General features: G+C 44.0%; 1 protein-coding gene across 3 annotated transcripts in view; it reads right to left on the bottom strand.

The window, feature by feature from the left end:
* ITGA11 (integrin subunit alpha 11) overlaps positions 1–23,832 on the bottom strand; it is a 253,778-nt gene that overhangs the window by 127,264 nt on the left and 102,682 nt on the right. For all 3 annotated transcript variants that reach the window (XM_073618273.1, XM_073618274.1, XM_073618276.1), the window contains 5 exons: positions 23,048–23,175; positions 17,701–17,849; positions 16,414–16,558; positions 9,493–9,661; positions 889–959 (listed from right to left, as the gene is read on the bottom strand). In XM_073618273.1, coding sequence (XP_073474374.1) covers positions 889–959; positions 9,493–9,661; positions 16,414–16,558; positions 17,701–17,849; positions 23,048–23,175 — 662 coding nt within the window. The remainder of the gene's footprint in view (positions 1–888; positions 960–9,492; positions 9,662–16,413; positions 16,559–17,700; positions 17,850–23,047; positions 23,176–23,832) is intronic.

Here is a 23,832-nt window from a genome sequence, read left to right as displayed (position 1 = left end):
ATGAGGCAGGTCTTTCTGATTATACTCTTTTAAGGAGCCAGACAGCGACTCTACTCACAAATCCTATAGCAGCTACATCCTCAGACTCAATCCCTTGATTAAGAGGCCCAGCATTCAGTCAGGATGTGTTTCAAGGGCAAGCAGCCCCCTGAAGCTCACAGATCTATCCCTAGTGAGGGAAAAGACAATCTCCTCAAGACTTAAGGCTATATACCCCAGGGATTGGCCAGAGCATGGTATATATCCAGGCCAGTCATTTGAATTTCCTACCCTACGTTCTGAAAGCTTCTCCCAGAGGCAGGGGGAAACGATCAAACTCCCAGCCTGTGAAACCATGAGCAGACCAAGGCAAATGATCACTGCTCTTCCGATTACAGAGCAAGACAAAAAACAAATTTACCTAGCATCCTATACTAGGAGGAAGGTGCTACATATATTATATCGAATGCAAAGGTAGGTGCTGGAACACAAAAAGGGGAGAACACTAAAAACTTGTAGGGAATTATGGCAGGGGGGGGGGTCTTGCCAGTGAAATATCCCATACTCAGCTAACCAGGGTCTAACTAAAACTAAATGACCACTTTCAGAAAGACTGGTCCTATAATAAACATTTATGAGTATGAGCATTTTTGCGATAATAATGTTCAGGGCATCCTAAAATATATTATTATGGCTAGACATATGGGCTTAGATTATGAAAGTGCACTTAAAAAAATGGGTCGTACTCTCTTTCCACAATTAGTCAGGGTCAGACCCGTACTAGACTAATGGAGAATTCTGAATGTGATTGTTTGCTGTGGAGTAATATAGACATTTGTAAAACTTTTGATAAATGTGATGGTTGATATGATGTGATGGTTGCCAACCCCACTCTGTCTGTGTACTCACCTCTACCACATGGGATGAAAACCCAGCCTGGGACATCTCAAGCCCAAAGGACGTCTCATTCTTATTGGTCCCTGCAATGAAAACATAAGCACATCTTCAGTGATCAAACTGTACATTCTAATACCAACTTAGCTTAAGGTGACCAAATTTTCAAAATAAAGTCTGGGGACACCCTACTGACCATGTCCATTTTTATTGGGTGTGGGACAGGAGCAGTCAGGGGGTGGGGTTATTAGCAGCATGCAAATTGCGCCACACCGAATGTTGAGTGTGGGCAAATTGTGCCAGCAGTGGAAGGAGCTTAAAGGGGTAGGGTTTAATAATACCTGAGCCCTCTTTGCTCTGGATCTAGGTGTGTACTGCAGGTCATCATCACACACAAGGGCAAGGCAGCAAATAATCAATATCCTTACCCAACACAGCAAAGTCTGTACAAACTGAAAGACCATGTAATATCGGCATGTGACATCATTAATAACCCCAAACAAAGCTGAAAGCGGACACACCCCTCCCTTCACTCCTGCTCCAGGCCAATCACAGAAATGTTGCTAAGATGGATTACCCTGCAGCCACCCGGGCTGAGGACCCCATTTTTAAGGCTGGAAAAAAAATTAGTCTAAGTTGGTGAAGTAAAATTAGAAAAATATATACATAAAACTATTTTTCAGAAATAAAAAACTGATAATTGGCACGTACGCATATATTCATCCCCTTTGTTATGAAGCCCGTAAAAGCTCTGGTGCAACCAATTACCTTCAGGAGTCACATAATTAGTGAAATGTTGTCCACCTGTGTGCAATCTAAGTGTCACATGACCTGTCATTACATAGACACACCTTTTTTGGATGGCCCCAGAGGCTGCAACACCTAAACAAGAGGCACCACTAACCAAACACTGCCATGAAGACCAAGGAACTCTCCAAACAAGTAAGGGACAATGTTGTTGAGAAGTACAAGTCAGGGTTAGGTTACAAAAAAATATCCAAATCTTTGATGATCCCTAGGAGCACCATCAAATCTATCATAACCAAATGGAAAGAACATGGCACAACAGCAAACCTGCAAAGAGACGGCCGCACACCAAAACTCACGGACCGGGCAAGGAGGCCATTAATCAGAGAGGAGCACAGAGACCTAAGGGAACCCTGGAGGAGCTGCAGAGTTCCACAGCAGAGACTGGAGTATCTGTACATAGGACGACAATAAGCCGTACGCTCCATAGAGTTGGGTTTTATGGCAGAGTGGCCAGAAGAAAGACATTACTTTCAGCAAAAAACAAAATGCCACATTTTGAGTTTGCGAAAAGGCATGTGGGAGACTCCCAAAATGTATGGAGGAAGGTGCTCTGGTCTGATGAGACTAAAATTGAACTTTTTGGCCATCAAAGAAAACGCTATGTCTGGTGCAAACCCAACACATCGCATCACCCAAAGAACACCATCCCCACTGTGAAACATGGTGGTGGCACCATCATGCTGTGGGGATGTTTTTCAGCAGTCGGGACTGGGAAACTGGTCAGAGTTGAGGGAAAGATGGATGGTGCTAAATACAGGGATATTCTTGAGCAAAACCTGTACCACGCTGTGTGTGATTTAAGGCTAGGACGGAGGTTCACCTTCCAGCAGGACAATGACCCCAAACACACTGCTAAAGCAACACTTGAGTGGTTTAAGGGGAAACATGTAAATGTGCTGGAATGGCCTAGTCAAAGCCCAGACCTCAATCCAATAGAAAATCTGTGGTCAGACTTAAAAATTGCTGTTCACAAGCACAAACCATCCAACTTGAAGGAGCTGGAGCAGATTTACAAGGAGGAACGGGCAAAAATCCCAGTGATAAGATGTGGGAAGCTCATAGAGACTTATCCAAAGCGACTTGGAGCTGTGATAGCCGCAAAAGGTGGCTCTACAAAGTATTGACTTTAGGGGGGTGAATAGTTATGTACATTGACTTTTTCTGTTATTTTGTCCTATTTGTTGTTTGCTTCACAATAATAAAAAAAAAAACATCTTCAAAGTTGTGGGCATGTTCTGTAAAGTGAATGATGCAAATCCTCAAACAATCCATGTTAATTCCAGGTTGCGAGGCAACAAAACACGAAAAATGCCATGGGGGGGGTGAATACTTTTGCAAGGCACTGTATATATATATATATATATATATATATATATATATATATATATATATATAAATAGGCTGGTGTGTGTGGAGAACAGTAGACGTGGGCAAACATATTAAAGAGAATGTATAGTGCTTCACCTAAAAAATGGGGATGTATAGTGGTTTTGTACATGTCGGCAGGTGTAGTTTGGCCTCCCTGCAAGGCTGGTGCTGTTAGGTGACCAAATGGAGGACCAAAGGGAGAACCCGTGTTCCTCTGAAGCCTCCGTTGTAGGTGCCGTCGGGGGAGCAGCTGTTCGATAGGATGCTGCTGCCCTGGCTGACCTCCATCTTTAGTGTGGGCAGTGCTAATAAATAGCACTGTCGCCCTTTGGTTGGTACGCATCATGCAAGTAGGTCAGGCATAAGGTGGTCAGGTGGTCTAGTGTAGGGAGAGGTTCCCGTGGAGGAGGGACAGATTAAGGACTTTTGCTCAGGCAGCAGCTCTTTCTTTTTTAGGCACCCCGTTGTCGGTTTGCCTTCCAGCCGTCTCGATGCTGTCGAGCTGTTTCCACGTAAATCTTCTGTACGGTTCATTGTAAGTGCTTTGGCTGTGTATACTTTCTCCATACCCTCGCATTAATATTCCTTGCCACAACAACTGGTCTTCATTTGAGTTCTCTTCCCTTGTGAGCATCAAGCCCTGAGCCCCGTCTACATACAGACAACCCGTGGCATGGGATCTAAACCAGATTCCAGAGTCCTAAATAGTTTGTTGGGTTCATAGCAGGCAACCAATGTAATAGAAGAGGCAACCAAGCCTGTGAATGAACAATGCCTTGGAGGTAACGGTGGGATCCCGAATGAGCAAGTGAGGATTGAGCAAGTCAGAAATAATGAACTTAATGTATAATCCATAAGGCTGCTCTGTTTTCTGCATTATCTTCACTCTTCACAGGCTCTATCTCCAAACAGGGTGGCCCACTCACTACATTCCAATAACTCCCTAGTAGCACTTATCTCCGTAATCACTTCACTTCAAATAAATCATTTATTATTATGTACAATGATTCTTTCTCAGCTGTACATTTTTGTAGTGACCCTGAGCTTAATGGCTAGGGCATGGATGCTTAAAAGGCTTCTTGAGGGGTGCTGGTTGCAATTCTGGTGTCTCCTTGTGAAGCTTGGCTAGATTTCCCTTAACAGTATTTTCATGAACTACACTATAGTGTCAAAAGTATTGGGACGCCTGCCTTTACGCGCACATGAACTTTAATGGCATTCCAGTCATGGTATTGGCATTGGTTGCAAAGGGAATTTTCATCACATTTACTAAGCTTAAGGGAAAATTACCTTGCAAAAATGAACAGCTCATTAGCCTTTGTTAAATCAACCCCTATATACTGTGTCAAAAGTATTGGAACGCCTGCCTTTACACGCACATGAACTTTAATAGCATCCCAGTCTTCGTCCATAGGGTTCAATATTGAGTTGGCCCACCCTTTGCAGCTATAACAGCTTCAACTCTTTTGGGAAGGCCGTCCACAAGGTTTAGGAGTGTGTCTATGGGAATGTTTGACCATTCTTCCAGAAGCGCCTTTGTGAGGTCAGGCACTGATGTTAGATGAGAAGGCCTGGACTGGCAGTCTCTGCTCTAATTAATCTAATTTATTGGAATACTAATGCCTTAAGAGTTGCCTTGACTGGAACTAAGGGGCCAGGGCCAAACCCAACCCCTGAAAAAAAGACCCCACACCATAATCCCCACTCCACCAAATGATTTGGACCAGTGCACAAAGCAAGGTCCATAAAGACATGGATGAGCGAGTTTGGGGTGGCAAAACTTGACTGGCCTGCACAGAGTCCTGTCCTTTGGGATGAATTAGAGCGGAGACTGTGAGCCAGGCCTTCTCGTCCAACATCAGTGCCTGACCTCACAAATGCGCTTCTGGAAGAATGGTCAAACATTCCCATAGACACACTCCTAAACCTTGTGGACGGCCTTCCCAGAAGAGTTGAAGCTGTTATAGAGGCAAAGGGTGGGGCCAACTCAATACTGAACCCTACGGACTAAGGCTGGGATGCCATGAAAGTTCATGTGTGTGTAAAGGCAGGCGTTCCAATACTTGTGACACAGTATATAGGGGTTGATTTACCAAAGGTTAATGAGCTGTTCATTTTTGCAAGGGAATTTTCCCTTAAGCTTGGTAAATGTGATGAAAATTCCCTTTGCAACCAATGCCAATACCAATAGTCGGATGATAGAAATATGCAGGACTTCAACTCTTTAACTAAGCTAAGGTAATGCTTCCTTGCAAAGTGAATAGCCTATTTGCCTATGATAAAACAACCCCTATTAGTACCTGTCACTGGTCTGCCTTTTGCCCCCAACTTTGTACAGAGTTCATGCTGCTGCATTTGTTGAGTGTATTTTACACCTGTATTGGCCGGAGGAATACTGTGCACAATGCAAAAAATGGGGCACCAAGCCCTGGAAAAGTAGGAGGAGAACTGCAGACTTTTCCCTGGCAATTGACTGGAGACAGAGCAGAGTAGTGCGGGGCGAGAGACTGCAAGGACCTGCTGCAGCACTCTCTGCCTAAATCTGGGTATCAGAATCAGTGTTGGCTGGTCCTCAAAATTTATGGGGGGGGGGCGCAAACAAATGGAAATGTAAAAAAAAAAAAAACATCAATTGCAGCCACTGTGCCATCAAACGCAGCCACTGTGCCCATCAAACGCAGCCACTGTGCCCATCAAACGCAGCCACTGTGCCCATCAAATGCAGCCACTGTGCCCATCAAACGCAGCCACTGTGCCCATCAAACGCAGCCACTGTGCCCATCAAACGCAGCCACTGTGCCCATTAAACGCAGCCACTGTGCCATCAAACACAGCCGCTGTGTAATCAAACGCAGCCACTGTGCCCATCAAACGCAGCCGCTGTGCCCATCAAATGCAGCCACTGTGCCATCAAACGCAGCCACTGTGTAATCAAATGCAGCCACTGTGCCATCAAACGCAGCCACTGTGTAATCAAACGCAGCCGCTGTTCCCATCAAACGCAGCCACTGTGCCCATCAAACGCAGCCACTGTGCCCTCAAACGCAGCCACTGTGCCTATCAAACGCAGCCACTGTGTAGTCAAACGCAGCCGCTGTGCCCATCAAACGCAGCCACTGTGCCCATCAAACGCAGCCACTGTGCCCTCAAACGCAGCCACTGTGCCCATCAAACGCAGCCACTGTGCCATCAAACGCAGCCGCTGTGCCATCAAACGCAGCCACTGTGCCCATCAAACGCAGCCGCTGTGCCCATCAAATGCAGCCACTGTGCCATCAAACGCAGCCACTGTGTAATCAAACGCAGCCACTGTGCCATCAAACGCAGCCATTGTGTAATCAAACGCAGCCGCTGTTCCCATCAAACGCAGCCGCTGTTCCCATCAAACGCAGTCACTGTGCCATCAAACGCAGCCACTGTGTAATCAAACGCAGCCGCTGTTCCCATCAAATGCAGCCACTGTGCCCATCAAACGCAGCCACTGTGCCCATCAAACGCAGCCACTGTGTAATCAAACGCAGCCACTGTGTAATCAAACGCAGCCACTGTGCCCATCAAACGCAGCCACTGTGCCCATCAAACGCAGCCACTGTGCCCATCAAACGCAGCCACTGTGTAATCAAACGCAGCCGCTGTTCCCATCAAACGCAGCCACTGTGCCCATCAAACGCAGCCACTGTGCCCATCAAACGCAGCCACTGTGTAATCAAACGCAGCCGCTGTGCCCATCAAATGCAGCCACTGTGCCATCAAACGCAGCTGCTGTGCAATCAAACGCAGCCACTGTGCCCATCAAACGCAGCCACTGTGCCCATCAAACGCAGCCGCTGTGCCCATCAAATGCAGCCCCTGTGCCATCAAACGCAGCCACTGTGCCATCAAACGCAACCACTGTGTAATCAAACGCAGCCGCTGTGTAATCAAATGCAGCCACTGTTCCCATCAAACGCAGCCACTGTGCCATCAAACGCAGCCACTGTGTAATCAAATGCAGCCACTGTGCCATCAAACGCAGCCACTGTGTAATCAAACGCAGCCACTATGTAATCAAATGCAGCCACTGTGCCCATCAAATGCAGCCGCTGTGCCCATCAAACGCAGCCGCTGTGCCCATCAAACGCAGCCACTGTGCCATCAAACGCAGCCACTGTGTAATCAAATGCAGCCACTGTGCCATCAAATGCAGCCACTGTGTAATCAAACGCAGCCACCGTGCCCATCAAATGCAGCCACTGTGCCCATCAAACGCAGCCACTGTGCCATCAAACGCAGCTGCTGTGCCAAACATTGCCAGTGTGCCATCAAACGCAGCCGCTGTGCCAAACGCTGCCAGTGTGCCCATTAAATGCAGCCACTGTGCCATCAAACGCAGCCACTGTGAGTGTATTTATTTACACCACCGTACAAACTGGGCCCCAACCTTAACCGGATGAATATCTAGGGCAGAGTACTGTCTCTTCAGATAAGTTCTCCACTAGGACTTCATTCACTGTCTATAGCAAAGGGAACCACCGCAGTAGATCTGAGTCTTATCCTAGTCATCCCTAGAGTGCACTCTAGCAGTATAGTATGCTGGTGGCAGGAAAGCTGTCATAGCATCTTTTACTATTGTGGGTAATGTTATCTATGCCGTTGCTTTATGTTGAATGGTAGGTCACTGGATATAGTAACTGGATATATCATTTTAAAGCCATAGAATTGCAGACTAAACTGCTACAAGCCAGTGATCTTACTGTCTAGTGAATTGTGACTAGCTAAATCCTCTATTTGCTCATTTATGAACACTTTGCCATTTTTGATTACAGCTACAACAATATACCCAGCTCTGCTTTCACTAATCAGTCTGGTGTCTACTTACTGAAATAGAATTATAATTGTGTGCAGAATATTTATCTTTTGTTCTCCAACAGTATTACAGGTTCTATTTGCTTAGCCTGGTGTGTCAGATGTGCTGAAGTCTACAGAGTTGAGGCACAGAACAGAGAACCCAAATTACTAAGCGGCTCCTCTGGGGGTGGCGCTACACACCCTATTAATTAAAGTGGAGTTCCACCCAATTTTACAAGGTGGTCTTAAACTAAAAACCACCCCTTGTTTTTGGATGTATATATATATATATATTTATGTAAAGTATGTCCCGCTAGGGGTAGAACACCCAAATGATTGGCACCTCATCCCAAATAGTTAATTATTGATGTGAAGAAAGGAAGGGGGGGGGGATTTTTGCAGTGCTTACTAATAATAATGGAAACCAATGATTTAAAAATATATATAATAATTTTAATGAGAATATAGTTAAAACGCAACAGGGCCACTTTGTTCACTAGTAATCAACAATTCATAGTAAAGGTGGTCATTAGACGGATATTCACCTTTAAGAGTTGCTTCTTCGTATATTAACCCAACATGTTTCGCATTAGCTTCATCAGGGGATATACAAATCAAAAAAGCGTAAAAACTGTACAATTGTATATTTGTATCTTTGTACAGTTTTTACGCTTTTCTGATTCGTATATCCCCTGATGAAGCTAATGCGAAACATGTCGGGTTAATATACGAAAAAGCAACTCTTTTTAAATCATTGGTTTCCATTATTATTTGTAAACACAGCAAAAATCCCCCCCTTTCCTTTCTTCACTTCAATAATATATATATATATATATATATATATATACACATTTTTTTATCTCCTACCTTTTAAGAAGTACAAAGGTGAACTTCCGTCTCAGCCACGCCACGGTGAAGTACGTAATTTCCTCTTCTGCGGTGAGCCCTCCTCCTTCTCCCCCCGCTGCCTTCTGGGACTTGTGTGTGTCTCAGAAGATGAGGAGGCCATTCAGAAAGCGCCGCGCGACTCACGCATGAGCAGAAGGAAACCGGCTGTGAAGCCTGAAGGCTCCACTGCCGGTTTCCCTTAGTTGTAATGGCGGCACCTGCACCTGAGCTGGTGGACGTATCGGCTGACATCGCGGGCTCCCTGGACAGGTAAGTGTCCTTATTAAAAGTCAGCAGCTACAGTACTTGTAGCTGCTGACTTTAAAAAAAAAAAAAACTTTTTGGAGGCTGGAACTCCACTTTAACCCCTTTGCGCCAAGCAGAGCCACCACTTCAAATGGGCCATGATGCCCGCAACTGGTAGGCGGGGCTTCAGATTTTGCTGAACTGTGATTGGTTGAACAGAGCAGACATCATCAGGGGCCCAAAATACAGGCTCCCGACCATCGGTAGTTGACCGCGAGCTGTCAGTGATAGATTGGTAACACTTCTGGGGGCTCTGGTGGTGGCTGGTTATTGAGGCCTACTGGTTCTGCCACCACATATATGCATAACGCTGTCGTAAAGGGGTTAAGAAAGAGATACATAAATATATATAACAGAGTAATAAATGAATTGCAGGGATGGAAAACTGGTATAAGTATTTTACACGATCGGGAATTGTACCTCCTTCCAGACTGAAAATCCTCTCTCCAAGTGCATCCACGATGTCCTTTAGTGCGGCTTCATTTGTCACATTGAAGAAGTGCTTGTCATCCGGGTCGCTGGCAATATATTTGATTTCATTTAGGAACGCTTTAGGATTAATCCCTCTTCTGTTGTAATATCCCAGGACCTGCAGGAGAAGCAGAGAGCAATGTCACCCCCCTCCGATGTATAATGTTCTGTCCCACTTACATGTATTTTATACTTTATTGTAGTGAACTGCATAAGGTTATTATTGTTTGGTAGTATGCTGACATCTAGCGGCCGTTTTGGGCCACTACAACTTGTTTACTTTGTGATCTGGTTTCTCCATCTGTCCTCCCCTCCCTCTTAGTCCTAGTTACAAGTCCTAGCTATACCCTCCCTGTTTCTTTCATGTTCCCTCTCTCGGTGTTTGTACTTCACAGAGGCAGGGCTTCAAAAAATAATTAGTGAAGGGAGGTATCACCGCTCCAGGAGGATCAACCAAAAGTAATTCTCTTCACCAGTTGAGAAGCCACAGGTGCTGGCAACGCATATAGCAAATAGATAAGAAGTAGTTCTGGACAGCCGCACTCCGACAATGCCTTTTATTCAAAAAACTACAAACAAAATTAAATGCCACAGCAGAACAAAAGAGCTAACGCGTTTCACACTATATGTAGTGCTTAGTCATAGCTCATGATTATGATTAAGCACTACATATAGCGTGAAACGCGTTAGCTCTTTTCTTTTGCTGTGGCATGTATTTTTGTTTGTTGTTTGTAGTTTTTGAATAAAAAGGCATATTCGGAGTGTAGCTGTCCAGAACTACTTCTTATCTGTTAGAAAAATAATTGTCTTATTAAAGTGTTTGTAAAGGCTGAAGGTTTTTTTTACCTTCATGCATTCTCTGCATGAAGGTAAAAAACCTTCTCTGTGTAGCAGCACCCCCCCAATACTTACCTGAGCCCAATCTTCCTCAAGCAATGTGCATGAGAGCTTCTGCTCTCCTGGGACTCTCCTTCCTGTCATTGGCTCCCGCTGTTGTCAGTCACAGTCATTAAGCCAATGAAGAGAGAGAGGGGGTGGGGGCCAAGCTGTGGCTCGGTGTCTGAATTGACACACAGTGCCGCAGCTCAGGAGTGAACTTGTTTGGGTGCCCCCATCGCAAGCTGCTTGCTCTGTGGGCACTAGGCAGGAGGGAAGAGCCAGGAGCTCTGGTGGGGACCTGAGGATAAGGGCTGCTCTGTGCAAAAACACTGAACAGAGCAGGTAAGTATGACATGTTTGTTATTTAAAAAGAAAAAGTTTGACTTTAATATCACTTTAAAGCGGAGTTCCATCCAAAAGTGGAACTTCCGCTCATTTGTCTCCTCCCCCCTCTGGTGCCACAATTGGCACCTTTCGGGGGGAGGGGGGACAGGATACCTGTCTTTGACAGGTATCCTGTTCCCACTTCCGGGAGTCCGGGCTGCGTCCCGTGACATCACCGTGGGGCTCCCTCCTCCTCCTTCCTCCTCCCCCTGTCACCGGGCCAGTAGGAGAGAGGAGCGGGGCCTCGCGCATGCGCAGTAGGGTTCCCGGCGTAAAGCCGTAAGGATACACTGCCAGGTACCCTTACCCGCAATGACGGCGGCAGCACCCGACAGCTGGACTCCAGGACAGGTAAGTGTCCTATTGTTAAAAGCCAGCAGCTGCAGTATGTGTAGCTGCTGGCTTTAAATTTTTTATTTTTGGACGGAACACCGCTTCAAAAGACTGGACTTGAAAAAACATCTCCTGTACTGCAATTATCTGAAGTAAAATTGGGTTGGATTCAACTTCTGTTTCTTATTGAAGAGTTAAGCTGCCTGTGGGTGGTGCCAAGTCAGCAGGTGACCATACTGTCCTGTTGCTATTTTAGTGATTTTTTTTACAGCATAAATATAACTAGAAGCTATTCTTCCCCTATTCATATACTAATGAACTTGTTGGACTGGTTCATGTGCTCATGCTACAGGAAGTGATGTTAGCAAGAAGTAAGGGGGGGGGGGCAAAGGACTGGGACACAGCCATATACTCAAGACAAATGAGCAGCACAAGTAGTTTTTTAGAGGACTCCAAGATGTAAGAGACAGCCTGGAAGAGATCCTGGAAGACAACTCCATCATAAAGAAAGACTGAAAATAGGAACATTATTGGGGGATGACACTAAATCTACAACCCAAGGTAAGTAACTTTTAGTGTAACCCTCCTGCATATATTATCTATGCTCATTTGCTGGGAAGGGTAGATAGCTTGTGCATGTGTGTATTGTATGCATTAGACATGTGCACTGACAAAAAATTATTTTGTTTTAATTTCATTCTTTTTTTTGCTTTTTTCGGAAATTCGAAAATTCGGAAATTTGTAAATGCGAAAATTCAGATTTTGAAATTTCCGAATTTTCGCATCTCTGAATTTAGAATTTCCGAATTTAGAATTCCCGAATTTCTGAATTTTCAAATTTCTGAATTTAGAATTTCCGAATTTAGAATTTTTGAATTCGGAATTTCCGAATTTTCAAATTTTCGAATTCCGAATTTCAGAATTCAGAATTTTCAAATTTTTTAATTCCGAATTTTCGGATTTTCGGAATTCAAAAATTTGAAAATTCGGAAATTCAGAAATTTGAAAATCCAAAAAAAAGAAAGAAAATCATTAAAATTCGAAATAATCACTAACTAATAATAACTAACTATTAAATTATAGGTATTGGAATTTCCTTTCAAATTTGGCTGTTTGTGAACATAACGAATACGAATTTATCTGAAGTTCCGAATTATCCGAATTAACAAATGCCGCATTCAAATTTCTGAATTTCTGAATTTTCGATTTCCGAATTTTTACATTTCAGAATTTTAGAATTTCTGAATTTCCCAATTTTAGAAATTTCTGAAATCTGGAATTTTCCAATTTCCGAAATTTCGAAAAAATTCTGAAATTCGTAAATTGACAAATTTGTCAAAATTCATTAAAAAACGAATTAGGAACTGAACAAATTGCACATGTCTAGTATGCATATTTTGTGATACTTTGTATACCATGAACGGTTTTTCCTACAATTCTATGTCTAGCATTTTTTGTTTAGTAAAGCATTCATATACTTCAGAGGTTTTAATGCTTCCTTGTTTTTACCGCAAAAGAACCTTAAAACACACAAAGCAAAACAAATTTTCGGACAGACTGGGTCTACGGAGGTACATCAATGCTCAAAGCGGCATTTGAAACAGAACAGTAGACTTAATTCTCTTAATCGGTTGATATATATTATATTTCCCCATTAATAAACAGAACAGTTGACCGAGAGAGGAGGAGAAAAATCGTCAGACATGGTGGTATGGAGGCATCTTGGAGAAAACACTGTCCAGCTGTATGGAAACCCCGACAGACCACATCTCATGCCACAAATAACTCTTTAATTTCTATCAGGCCTGCAAACTCTTCTAGCACGTCAGAATTTCCAAATGAGTAGTCGAAGCCTGGTGACGGGTTGGGGGGGCTGAGATTTATCATATTACAGCCCCCAGAGCACAAAACAGTTACAGTATAAGAAAGAGCTGAAAACAGAACCTAATGGGAGAGTAGTTAGGCTGCATTTGCTACAATGTGCAAATATGTAGCATACAGTTGAGCTCAAAAGTTTGCATATCCTGGCAGAAATTGTGAAATTTTGGCATTTATATTGAAAATATCATGCCAAAAAAAACTGTCTTTTATTTAAGGATAGCAGTCACATGAAGCCATTTATTATCACATTGTTTTTTTTGGATCCTTTTTAAATCATAATGATAACAGAAATCACCCAAATGGCCCTGATCAAAAGTTTACATCCCCTGGGATGTTTGGCCTTGGTACAGACACAGAAGGTGGCACACACGGGTTAAAATGGCAATTAAAGGTTCATTTCCCACGTTTGTGGCTTTTTAAATCCCAGTTAGTGTCTGTGTATAAATAGTCAATGAGTTTGATAGCACTCACTTGGATGCCCTAAAGCCGCGTACACACGAGCGGAATGTCAGACGGAAGCTTTTCACCGTCTATTCCGATTGTGTGTGGGCCTCATGGGACTTTCTTTTTCGAAAATTCTGACGGTCCTAGAAATAGGACATGTTCTAAATATTTCCGACGGAACCAATTCCTATCGGGAAAACCGCTCGTCTGTATGCTGTTCCGACGGACCAAAAACGACGCATGCTCTAAAGCAAGTACGAGACGTAAGCTATTGGCTACTGTCTATTGAACTTCCGTTTTCTAGTCCCATCGTACGTGCTGTACGGACTTTGGATTGACCGTGTGTAGGCAAGACCGCTTGAATGGAATTCCGTTGGAGAAACCTTCGGAGTTTATTGCGACGCCTAAACCAGTCGTGTGTACGCAGCATAAGCAGGCTAGACACTGAGCCATGAGGAGGTAGAAAAGAACAGTCAAAAGACCTGCGTAACAAGGTAATTGAAAGATGGAAAAATATATAAAAAGATACCCAAAGCCTTGAATATGCCAGTCAGTACTGTTTAGTTGTAAAACAACTAAAAAAAACAAAAAACACCTTCAAGACAAAGGCATAATGAGCTAGTATGTATAGCACCTCACCTTAGATCGAACTTGTACAGTAAAGGCTTCTTTCTGGCAACTTGACCATGCAGCTCTTTTTTGTTCAAGTATCATCGTATTGTGCTCCTTAAAGCGGAGGCCCGGCCATCGCTGCAAAAATGAAAAGCCAGCAGCTACACATACTGCAGCTGGTGACTTTTAATAATCAGACACTAATGGCGCGTACACACGAGCGGACTTTTCGACCAGACTGGTCCGACGGACCGAGTCCGGCGGACAATTCGACCGTGTGTGGGCTTCATCGGACCTGCAGCAGATTTTTTCGGTCGAAAATCTGACAGACTTCAGATTTGGAACATGTTTCAGATCTCTCCGACGGACTCAAGTCCGGTCGAAAAGTCAGCTTGTCTGTATGCTAGTCCGACGGACGAAAACCTACGCTAGGGCAGGTATTGGCTACTGGCTATCAATTTCCTTATTTTAGTTCGGTCGTACGTCATCACGTATGAATCCGTCGGACTTTGGTGTGATCGTGTGTAGGCAAGTTCGTTGGTTCGGAAAGTCCGTCGGAAGACCGCCAAAAATCCATCGGATAGTCCGTCAGACCAGTCCGGTCGAAAAGTCCGCTTGTGTGTACGCGGCATTACCTGTCCTGGAGTCCAGCGATGTCGGCACCGCAGCTGATGTTTCCATCAGCTGTCGGGTGCATGCCGCCTCCATTGCGAGTAAGGGAACCCGGCAGTGAAGTCTTACGTCTGTATGGAGTTGATAAATAAAGCTCTGTGTGTGTGAATAAAGTCTTGGGGCTCATTTACACGGGCACGGTGGCCTGTACTGTGTGAATCAGTGATTTGGCTGGAGCCGCCTGGGGCTGTGTGCAGACAGCCTATGTTATGCTACTGGGATGCATCAGCTGTACGAACACAGCCTCAGGTCCTAGTTTGACAGGCGTGTGGATGAAGGTGTACGGCCTTGAACACAGACAGCGTGCATTCAGGGTCACTCACCCACACCTCAGCACCTGCCAAATTAGGACCTGCGGCTGTATTTGTACAGCCGTTGTGTCCCCATAGAGCAGTAAAGGCGAACCTTGGTACCCACAGATGTTTTGTAACTACATTTCCCATGATGCTCACGCACTCTACAGTGTAGTTGAGCATCATGGGAAATGTAGTTCCAAAACATCTGGGGGTGCCAAGGTTTGTCATCACTGCCTTTAGGCATGTACTGCGGGAGTTTCCCGGTGGGCCGATGGATCAGTGGGCCGGTTTCAGTGACAGCGGAGGTAGAGTGGGCGGCGACTCCCAAACCCTGTCCACAAATAAGCTAATCTCCCGCTGTGCAGCTGTTTAGAAAAAAAAAATTTCTCTGGGCCCCCTGTGTTCAGTGGGGGCCGGGTGACAGAAAGCGGACTATTTCATCACTTTCAGCTTTGGGCGGATTAATCCGCAGCAGCGCACTACACAGTTGAAGGCCGGCCTGTGCTATATCCGTACGCTGGAGCCGGCCGGGAGCGCAGCTGCGGATTAATCCACCTAAAGCTGAAAGTGATGAGATAGTCCGCTTTCTGTCCCCCGGCCCCCACTGAACACAAGGGAGACCCGGAGAAGTTTTTTTTCTAAACAGCTACACAGCAGGAGTCGGGAGATTGGCTGATTGGTGGACAGGATTTGGGATTCCCTGCCCGCTCATCTCGCCCCCCCCCCAGTTTACTCCAGCCCTAGTTACCCAGCTCTGTGGTGCCCAGGAGGAAGGGAGAAGACAAGATGTACCAGCAGTGCATAGCTGGTTCGTGCTCCCAGCTCTGGGGGGTTGGGGACTAACATTGATGGGCACTGATGTGGCTGCGCTGATGGGTACCGATCAGACTGCAATAATAGGCACTGGCGAGGCTGCAATAATGGGCACTGGTGGGGCTGCGCTGATGGGCACTGGTGTTGCTGCATTATTGGGCACCGGTGTGGCTGTGCTGATGGGCACTGATCAGGCTTCCACACTCACCACATCTCATCCAATAGAGCACCTTTGGATTGTGGTGGAAGGGAGATCATGGATGTGCAGCCGACAAATCTGCAGCAACTGCGTGGTGCTATCATGTCACTATGGAGCAAAATCTCTGAGGAACGTTTCCAACACCTTGTTGTATCTATGCCACCAAGAATGAAGACAAAAGGGGGTCCAACCCACTACTAGCAAGGGGGATCTAATAAAGTGTCCGCTGAGTGTACAGATATGATTCTCTTCCCTTGTTCATGGTGAATGGTGGTCCAGTGGAGGACCTGCAATACCCGCCTTCACCCAATAGTCTGAGTGGCAGTAATCCCATACGGAAAAAAGATAGGTACTTACAGCCACAGCATAGCGGGTTATGTTTTCTCTTTCGCTCGTCTCTATCACCCTCTGCAGATCGGGGCTGTCGTGAGATTCTCCATCAGTAATAACAATCATCACTTTTTTGGCTCCCTTTCTTCCACCACGCTGAAATGCCTCAGTGCTATAGAGAGAAGACATCCATTAAACTTATATGATCTTTTTTTAGGGGAATACCTCGGTGTGTATTATTCCATAGCAACATAGCACTAACTTTTTTTTCCATCTGAATTTATATACACTATATTACCAAAAGTATTGGGACGCCTGCCTTTGCACACACATGACCTTTAATGGCATCCCAGTCTTAGTCTGTAGGGTTCAGTATTGTGTTGGCCTACCCTTTGCATCTATAACAGCTTCAACTCTTCTGGGAAGGCCGTCCACAAGGTTTAGGAGTGTGTCTATGGGAATGTTTGACCATTCTTCCAGAAGAGCATTTGTGAGGTCAGGCACTGATGTTGGACGAGAAGGCCTGGCTCGCAGTCTCCGCTCTAATTCATCCCAAAGGTATTCTATAGGGTCGAGGTCAGGACAGTCAAGTTCCTCCACCCCAAACTCGCTCATCTATGTCTTTATGGACCTTGTGGATGGCCTTCCCAGAAGAGTTGAAGCTGTTATAGCTGCAAAGGGTGGGCCAACTCAATATTGAACCCTACGGACTTATGCCCCGTACACACGGTCGGACATTGATCGGACATTCCGACAACAAAATCCTAGGATTTTTTCCGACGGATGTTGGCTCAAACTTGTCTTGCATACACACGGTCGCACAAAGTTGTCGGAAAATCCGATCGTTCTGAACGCGGTGATGTAAAACACGTACGTCGGGACTATAAACGGGGCAGTAGCCGATAGCTTTCATCTCTTTATTCTGAGCATGCGAGGCACTTTGTCCGTCGGATTTGTGTACACACGATCGGAAATTCCGAAAAAGGATTTTGTTGTCGGAAAATTTTATAGCCTGCTCTCAAACTTTGTGTGTCGGAAAATCCAATGGAAAATGTGTGATGGAGCCCACACACGGTCGGAATTTCCGACAACAAGGTCCTATCACACATTTTCCGTCGGAAAATCCTACCGTGTGTACGGGGCATAAGACTGGGATGCCATTAAAAGTTCATGTGTGTGTAAAGGCGGGGCGTCCCAATACGTTTGGTAATATAGTGTACAAACATATAGCAACATGGACAATATACACTTTTTGGGCACAGAAATATATATGCATGCTGTTTTTAGCTCTACACATGTTCATGTTATTCTTACCACGCCTTCTCAATGCCCAGTGCAGTCCGGGTCTCTGTTCCTCCCCTCTGCTCAATACGTTTTGCAGCCTCCACCACCTCATTCACTGAGCGGAAGTCATTCAAGTGAAACTCATGGACCACCTCTTCCCCGTACTGCAATACCCCCACCTGCCACAAGGAGTAGGGATTACTAAAGTGAACCGCCATGCAAAACAGCTACATACATGCTTAAAATACACATGCTGTTTTATCTGCCGAATGATTTACAATTTTGCCTGTGCATTCTTGGAATACACAACCTTTTCCAGTCTGTAAGATCATTCTGCTACTTCCCAGGCTTAGCTTTATGACTTTCAGGTTAAGCTCCTTGCTAAGCTGCCAGAAGACAACACAGCATAATCTCTTCATACCTCTGGCTCTAGAGAAAAGAGGACTGACTTGGCTCCCAGCGGCCATCTTGGGGGAGCCTGTGTCTGATTGAACACAGAGCTCTCTTGAGATCTGGGCAGCTATCTTGGACTTGGAGCGACTTTTTATAGCTCCTGCTGAATTATTTTGCCTTGCTCACAGTATGGGGAGCGTATAGACATAGACAGACACCCGCTGGTCAGGGAAAAGTAGGCTTAGCCTAGAGCCAGGTTCTAGAGGAAGGAATTATGGGTGGTCCTGCACTCCCCTTGGAAATTATTTGGCATTGAGGAAAGAACTTTATTACTGTCGGCTCCTATCTCTCCACAGTTACTCAGCTGTTGATGATATCCTGCTCATCAGTCCTGCCTACTTAAGCTGTTAAGCCCAGTGGATCTCTGCCTTCACCTTGATCAACATCTCCTGCGATCCTGTTCAAGACTGGCTTTGCTGACATCCCTTCTGGCTCTAGATCCTGCTTGCTGTTCCACTACATTAATCCCTGACTTCTGGCTTGGCTGACTATCCATTCCGGTTACTGAACTTTGTTTTGACTACGTTTGTTCTTTTTACTTTTATTATTAAGCAAGTGTGATTTCACTGTACTTCTGTCTCTATAAAGACTAAAGACTGGAAAAGTGGACTTTATAGGCACACAGGTACACCATGTAAAAGTAATTAGGGTATTTTATTTATAGAAAAATTGGTTTAAAAAGATTGTTAATACATAACATTTATTTAAAAGAATTTTGTTATTCTATGACCCACACATGGATTCTGACAACACTTCCAACATAAACAGAGTATACTAATACACCCAATGACACAGTAGTTGGAGTCTCAGTGATGATAACCGATTCAGGATACAAGTGGAGTGGTCAGAGTCAGAGTGTGAATCCAATTTGAGAAAATGTTCGCTCTACATGTTGAGCGTAAGGGCACGCATCTTCAGGAGCACATAGGTCATAAAATCAGTCGCAGAGATTTGACGTTTATAGTTTGCTAACAATCAAGAAAATGATATCAATCTGCCCAGAAGAGGATTGTGAAAACACCACTAAACAGGCGTAGATACTGGTAATGTGAGAAACAGCCCGAGTGTATCAAAGTAACATGGCTGTCCACAGAGTAGATTTACGCTCAAAAAACAGAGAGGGTGATGCCTCAACGTTCAGAGACGTGCCTGGGTGGTGTGTGTATCTCCTGGGATTCACTGAAAGGTGGCGGGGTCTGTCACTATGTAAGAAGTGATCTCAAAGTGAGTGTGAAAGAGGACTTAATCGATGGAAAGTGTGATGAGTCTGAAGCATTATGGGTGGAACTGCATATAGATGTGCGTAGTTCAAAGTTAATCGTTGGAGTTTGTTGTAAACCACCCAATGTTAGTGAGGAGGTGGAGACTCAGGCTTCTTGCACAGAAAGGGCTGCAAGGGCTGGGGTGGTGATAATAATGGGGGATTTTAACTACCCAGGAATTGACTGGAGTAATGGCACTGCTGGATCAGTTAAAGGGCAAACATTTATAAACCCATTACAGGACAATTTTATGGTCCAGTTTATTGAGGCCCCAACTAGGAATGAAGCTCTGTTGGACCTAGTAATCTCAAACCATGCAGAGCTTATTACTAATGTTCATATAAAGGAACACCTGGGTAGCAGTGACCATAACATGATTTCATTTGATGTTAGCTGTAAGCAAAAAACACATACGGGAAAGATAAAAACACTTAACTTTAAGAGAGCAAATTTTCCAAGGATGAGGGCTGCTCTCCAAGACTTGGACTGGGAGGGAATATTGGCATCGATAAACACAGAACAGAAATGTGAATTCTTCAAAATGACTGTATATGAACTCACTGCAAAGTTTATTACCAAGGGCAATAAGTTTAAAAGGCTCAAAATAAAACGTGGCTCACGGCCAAAGTTAAAAAAGCTATAAACAGTAAGAACTGAAAAAAACATATAAAAATGAAGGAACACTATTGTCGTTTAAATGTTACATAGAATATAACAGAATATGTAAAAGGGAAATCAAGGACGCAAAAACTCATAACGAACGACAGATTGCAAAAGATAGTAGGTCAAACCCCAAAAATATTCTTCAACTATATTAATAGTGAAAAGGTCAGGTCTGAGCATGTAGGCCCTTTACAAAATAATCAAGAGTGGGTGACTGGGGACAAAGAAAAGGCAAATTTATTAAATACATCCTTCCGCTCTGTGTGTACAAAGGAGCATGGGGGAGCTCAAGTTCATAATGGGGGTGGTATTGACACAGCCCCAAATGATCTACAATGGCTCAAAAGGGATATGGTCCAGAAATATTTCGACAGAATAAAGATGGATAAAGCACCTGGACCAGCCGGCAACCACCCACGGATCCTAAAAGAATTAAGCTCTGTCATTTCAAAGGCATTGTATCTAATTTTTAGGGACTCAGTAATGACGGGAATAGTACCACTGGATTGGCGTTGGCAATTGGCGTTGTGGACAATGTGGTGCCCATATTTAAAAAGGGATCAAAGTCTTTACCAAGTAACTCTAGACCTGTTAGTTTAACTTCTAAAGTCGGGAAGATACTGGAGAGTTTAATAAAAGACCACATAGATGAGTTCTTGCTGGAGAAAAACATTTTAAGCAACAGACAGCATGGATTCACGAAAGACAGAAGTTGTCAAACAAACCTGATTTCTTTTTATGAGGAGGTAAGTAAAACCTTGGACAGGTTGGTGGCTGTGGACGTGGTATACTTGGACAGAGGGGTGACTGTGGATGTGGTATACTCAGAGAGAGGGGTGGCTGTGGACGTGGTATACTTGGACAGAGGGGTGGATGTGGACGTGGTATACTTGGACAGAGGGGTGGCTGTAGACGTGGTATACTTGGACAGAGGGGTGGCTGTGGACGTGGTATACTTGGACAGAGGGGTGGCTGTGGACGTGGTATACTTGGACAGAGGGGTGGCTGTGGACGTGGTATACTTGGATTTTGCAAAAGCGTTTCACATAGTTCCCCCACACGGCTCATGTGTAAGGTAAAGTCCACAGGCTTGGAAATATTGGTTTGTAAATGGATAGAAAACTGGCTAAAAGACTGAATTCAGAGAGTAGTGGTTAAAGCGGTAGTAAACTCGCCAAAAGAAAAGCGATTTAGCCAATATTACAATCTAAATATTTATTTAGGATAGAATTGGCACTAAGAGTAAGTCCAAAAATCATTCTTACTGTAAAAACACTTTATATTCCAAATGCTGCTGCTCCGTAATAGCCGTCGCCATATCAACTGTGGTCTTCCGTGTCTGTAGTCTAATATACTTCCGCCCACATTAAATTTTCCTCTCCGTAATCCCACGCATGCTCACTAAAAGCTGTATTCAAGCCTCTTCTTCGTTTCTGGTTACTACGGAAACGAACGTCGAGCGAATCAGACTATCCTGTTGCTGGCTTACTTGGAAGCATTACTGGATGTTGGGGCTGACGTCAACAATCGGAAATAACGCAGCCCCGGCATAGACACTGCATTTTTCTGGCAGGGTCTCTGCTTGCCGGAAAACTTGGACATACGGCGCATGCGCGGGCTACGTCATTAGCCACAAATATACCTATAACTCGCAAGGCGAGCAGTTGAAGAGACATTCTTCTAAAGCAAATAATTATAAAACCTGCAATTGTCCACAGGAAGAAAAGTTATCATATTGGGTATACAACCGCTTTAATGATTCTTACTCTGAATGGTCTAAGGTTATCAGTGGTGTATCCCAAGGTTCAGTGTTGGGACCCTTACTTTTTTAATATCTTTATAAATTATATTGGTTCTGCGATTAAAAGTACCATTTCAGTCTTTGCAGATGACATCAAGCTATGTGGTGGAATAACGTCCTTACAGGATGTCTCCAATTTACAAGCCGACCTCAACGCCTGTCTAATTGGGCGACTATGTGACAGATGAGGTTTAATCTTCATAAATGTAAAGTTCTGCACTTGGGGGCTAAGAATATGTATCATACATACTAGAGGGAGTACAACTGGGGGAATCAATGTTGGAGAAGGATCTGGGGGTTTTGGTAGATCATAAGCTCAATAATAGCATGCAATGCCAAGCTGTGGTTTCCAAAGCGAGCAAAGTCCTTTCTTGTATTAGGAGAGGTATGGACTCCAGAGAGAGAGATATCATCTGTACAAATCATTAGTAAGACCTCATCTGGAATATGCAGGTCAGTTTTGGGCTCCAGTTCTCAAAAAGGATATCGGGGAACTGGAGAAAGTGCAGAAAAGGGCAACCAAACTGATAAGAGGCATGGAGGAGCTCAGCTATGAGGAAAGATTAGAGGAACTGAATTTATTCTCTCTGGAGAAGAGGAGATTAAGGGGGGATATCAACAACATGTACAAATATATAAGGGGTCCATTTAGTGAACTTGGTGTTGAGTTATTCACTTTATGGTCAACACAGAAGACAAGGGGGCACTCTTGACTCCTAGAGGAAAAGAGATTTCATCTCCAAATACGGAAAGGTTTCTTCACAGTAAGAGCTGTGAAAATGTGGAATAGATTCCCTCCAGAGGTGGTTCTGGCCAGCTCAGTAGATTTCTTTAAGAAAGGCCTGGATTCTTTCCTAAGTACACTCAATAAAACTGGATACTAATATTTATAGGTAAAGTTGATCCAGGGAAAATCTAATTGCCTCTCAGGGGATCAGGAAGGAATTTTTTCCCCTGCTGGAGCAAATTGGATCATGCTTTGCTGGGGTTTTTAGCCTTCCTCTGGATCACCTGTGGGTATAGGATTGGGTATATGGGATTGTTTGATATTATTTTTTATTTATTTAGTTATTTTTATGGATGAACTAGATGAACTTGTGTCTTTTTTCAACCCTGACCATGTAACTATGTATTTCAACTGTTTGCTTGGAATTTCTATTTAAGTCCAACAAGGTTCTGTAACACAACAGTTTCTTACCTGAATCTGACCCGGAGCAATGTAGAATTTTTGAAGAATACTGATGAGAAAACCTTGGACCTCTGACCATGGGTAAATGCTGTTTGATCCATCCAGAACAATTACAATATCCATGAAAGTTGGACACCCTGAAGAAAAGAATCACGTTCAGATTTATTGTAGCTTCTCACCGGTCCAGCACCACATTTAAGAAAAAAGTTTGTCAATCGACCTTAAAGCCAACTGAAATTACATTTTTGTGTGGAAACAAACATAATATTATAAAACATCCTTTAGTTTTCTTGTTTAACAGTTTTAGTACAACTAGGATGCACACAATTATTGAACTTTATATAACATATTGGGGGGTATCGAGTGTGCTGAATGGGAATTGACAATTAGGATAAACATATACGAGGGATGTACTGAAAACAATGCAACAGTGAGAATCATTTTTTATTAAAGTAGACTATAGGCAAAATTTTTTTTCTCATTTTGGATTGACATGAAGATAAGGAGGTTGGTTACCAAGTATCTATAGACCTGTTAGTTTAACTTCTATAGTCGGGAAGATACTGGAGAGTTTAATAAAAGACCACATAGATGAGTTCTTACTGGAAAAAAATATTTTAATCAACAGACTGCATGGATTCATGGAAGACAGAAGTTGTCAAACTAATCTGATTTCTTTTTATGAGGAGGTAAGTAAAACCTTGGACAGAGTGGTGGTTGTGGACGTGGTATACTTGGATTTTGCAAAGGTGTTTAGAACAGTTCCACACATTTAGTTAATGTGTAAGGTAAAG

The sequence above is a fragment of the Aquarana catesbeiana genome, linkage group LG03, assembly GCF_042186555.1.
Source record: "Aquarana catesbeiana isolate 2022-GZ linkage group LG03, ASM4218655v1, whole genome shotgun sequence".
NCBI lineage: Eukaryota > Metazoa > Chordata > Amphibia > Anura > Ranidae > Aquarana > Aquarana catesbeiana.
This window is presented reverse-complemented; position numbering and strand designations above follow the sequence as displayed.